The 1992-nt window shown below is 45.6% G+C and overlaps 1 protein-coding gene across 1 annotated transcript; it reads left to right on the plus strand.

The window, feature by feature from the left end:
- Positions 1-469: 469 nt before the first annotated feature.
- LOC140011320 (uncharacterized) lies at positions 470-1336 on the plus strand. Its single transcript, XM_072060110.1, has 2 exons — positions 470-880; positions 1025-1336. Exons 1-2 carry the CDS (start codon positions 470-472, stop codon positions 1334-1336), a joined length of 723 nt encoding a protein of 240 aa, XP_071916211.1.
- Positions 1337-1992: the final 656 nt, after the last annotated feature.

The following is a 1992-nucleotide window of genomic DNA, read 5'->3' on the forward strand; positions in this document are numbered from 1 at the left end:
ATTTTTATTGGAATAACTAAGCGAGGGTTAAATCTAAAGGCAATCTTTCAAAAATTCCACGTAAATTTTAAACATAGCTTCTTGTCGAAGCCCCATTATTACGCGATCCCGAAGTAAAGCCCAAAGGAATCGTGTAGACATGAGTACTCAGCCAGAATCATCTGATAAGACCGCTGCAACTACCCAGCCGGAAGCCACAAGTCCCGGGGTTCAGTTGACTGAATTACTCACCAAATTTGGGGAAATGGCATCTGAAATGGCCGCCCAAAAGAAGTTGATCGACGAGCTCATTAGTAGCGGAGTGCAGCCCGAGCCTGCGCCCGTCAAACAACTGGAATCCGAACCGTTTGTCATTCCTCCAATTCAAACCACTTTTGAGGGAGTTTTCAACCCACAGTATACTTATACTCAAAATCCTCCGTTCTATCCTCCCTATGGGCAAGGATTTCAGCCTCAAGGTGGTCCAAACATGCCTCTGGATCCACAAGCTTTTTATCAGACTACCGCAGAGCCTGTTGTGCCAGAGCACCCTGTTCAAACCAAGCCAGAAGTGGGAGAGTCGTCTGCCCCGGTGGATATCAAGCTACTTAAGCGGTTGGATCGTTTCGATGAGTTCATCAGGAAAAATCAAGGTTTAAGCAAACAAGGGGTGTTAGACTACGATGATCTGTGCCTGTTTCCAAATGTACAGCTGCCCGTAGGGTTCAAGACCCCGAAGTTCAATAAGTATGATGGTACAGGCAACCCTAAGACACACTTGCGTTTGTTTGCCAACAAGTTGGGCAGACCCGTAGATGACGAAAACTTGCCATTAAGGTTATTTCCAGAAAGTCTGGAAGGGGACGCACTCGACTGGTATTCCAACTTAAAGCCAGAGGAGGTAAAGACTTGGCTTGATCTATCCAACGCCTTCATCAGACAATACGAATATAACTGCGAGCTAGCACCGACTAGAACTACTTTGGAAGGCACAAAGAGGCGACCATCTGAAGATCATAAGACATACGCCAAAAGATGGAGAAAGATAGCTGCCAAGGTTGAGCCTCCGATGACCGAAGATGAAATTGTTCGCACTTTCATAAAGGCGCATGATCCTCCACACTTCGAAGAAATCTTCCGTATGACCGGGTGTTCATTTGCTGCGATTGTGAATAAACTCGAAGAATATGATGATTTTGTGAGAGCCGGAAAAATTGTTAACGTCTCTGCCCTAAAATCACAAGTAGAAGCTTTGCAAGGGCAAGGAAGCAGTGGGAAAGGACCACCGTTTAAAAAGAAAGAGGGGGATGTAACTTTTGTCTGGAGTCACAACCCATCACCCAGACCCCAATACTAACACAATCCAACCTACCAACCACCTTACCCTTACTATTCAAACCCTCACCATGTATATACTACCAATATCAACCCCCCTCGATCTCGCCCAAGCTATACTGACCCATCTTTAGCCCCTTTTCAAATTTCTCAACCAAATCCTCACCAAAACCGTCATCGGCCTCCATTCAATCCAAGAATGCCTCCACCAAACAGACCCGTTTACAACTATCATCAACCCCCTAAAGCCAACAACCCAGGACGTAACCGCACATTCACCAATCTCGACAGGCCTTTGGATCAATTATATGACCAATTGAAGGCTGCCGGGAAAATAGGTATCATTCCCCCTCCAACCTATCCGTATGGTATGCCCGTTGGGTATAACCCACAAGCCGTCTGTGCTTATCATTCAGGGGCACCCGGCCATCCGATTGCTGAGTGTAAAGCACTCAAGCATAAAATTCAAGACATGATTGAAGCTGGAGAGATTGTAATTAGAAGAAAAGAGGCACAAGCGCCAAATGTGGATAAGAACCCCCTGCCAGAGTACGATAACACCATTGGGGTTATTATGGACAATACGAAATTTAAGGAGCCTATTAGAAACTCGTCAAGTAAGGCTGAGGTGTTTGAAAATGATGCAGAATTTCCCAACATCCCTGAAGGATCAATTTC

This window comes from Coffea arabica, chromosome 7e (assembly GCF_036785885.1).
Source record: "Coffea arabica cultivar ET-39 chromosome 7e, Coffea Arabica ET-39 HiFi, whole genome shotgun sequence".
Classification (NCBI taxonomy): Eukaryota; Viridiplantae; Streptophyta; class Magnoliopsida; order Gentianales; family Rubiaceae; genus Coffea; species Coffea arabica.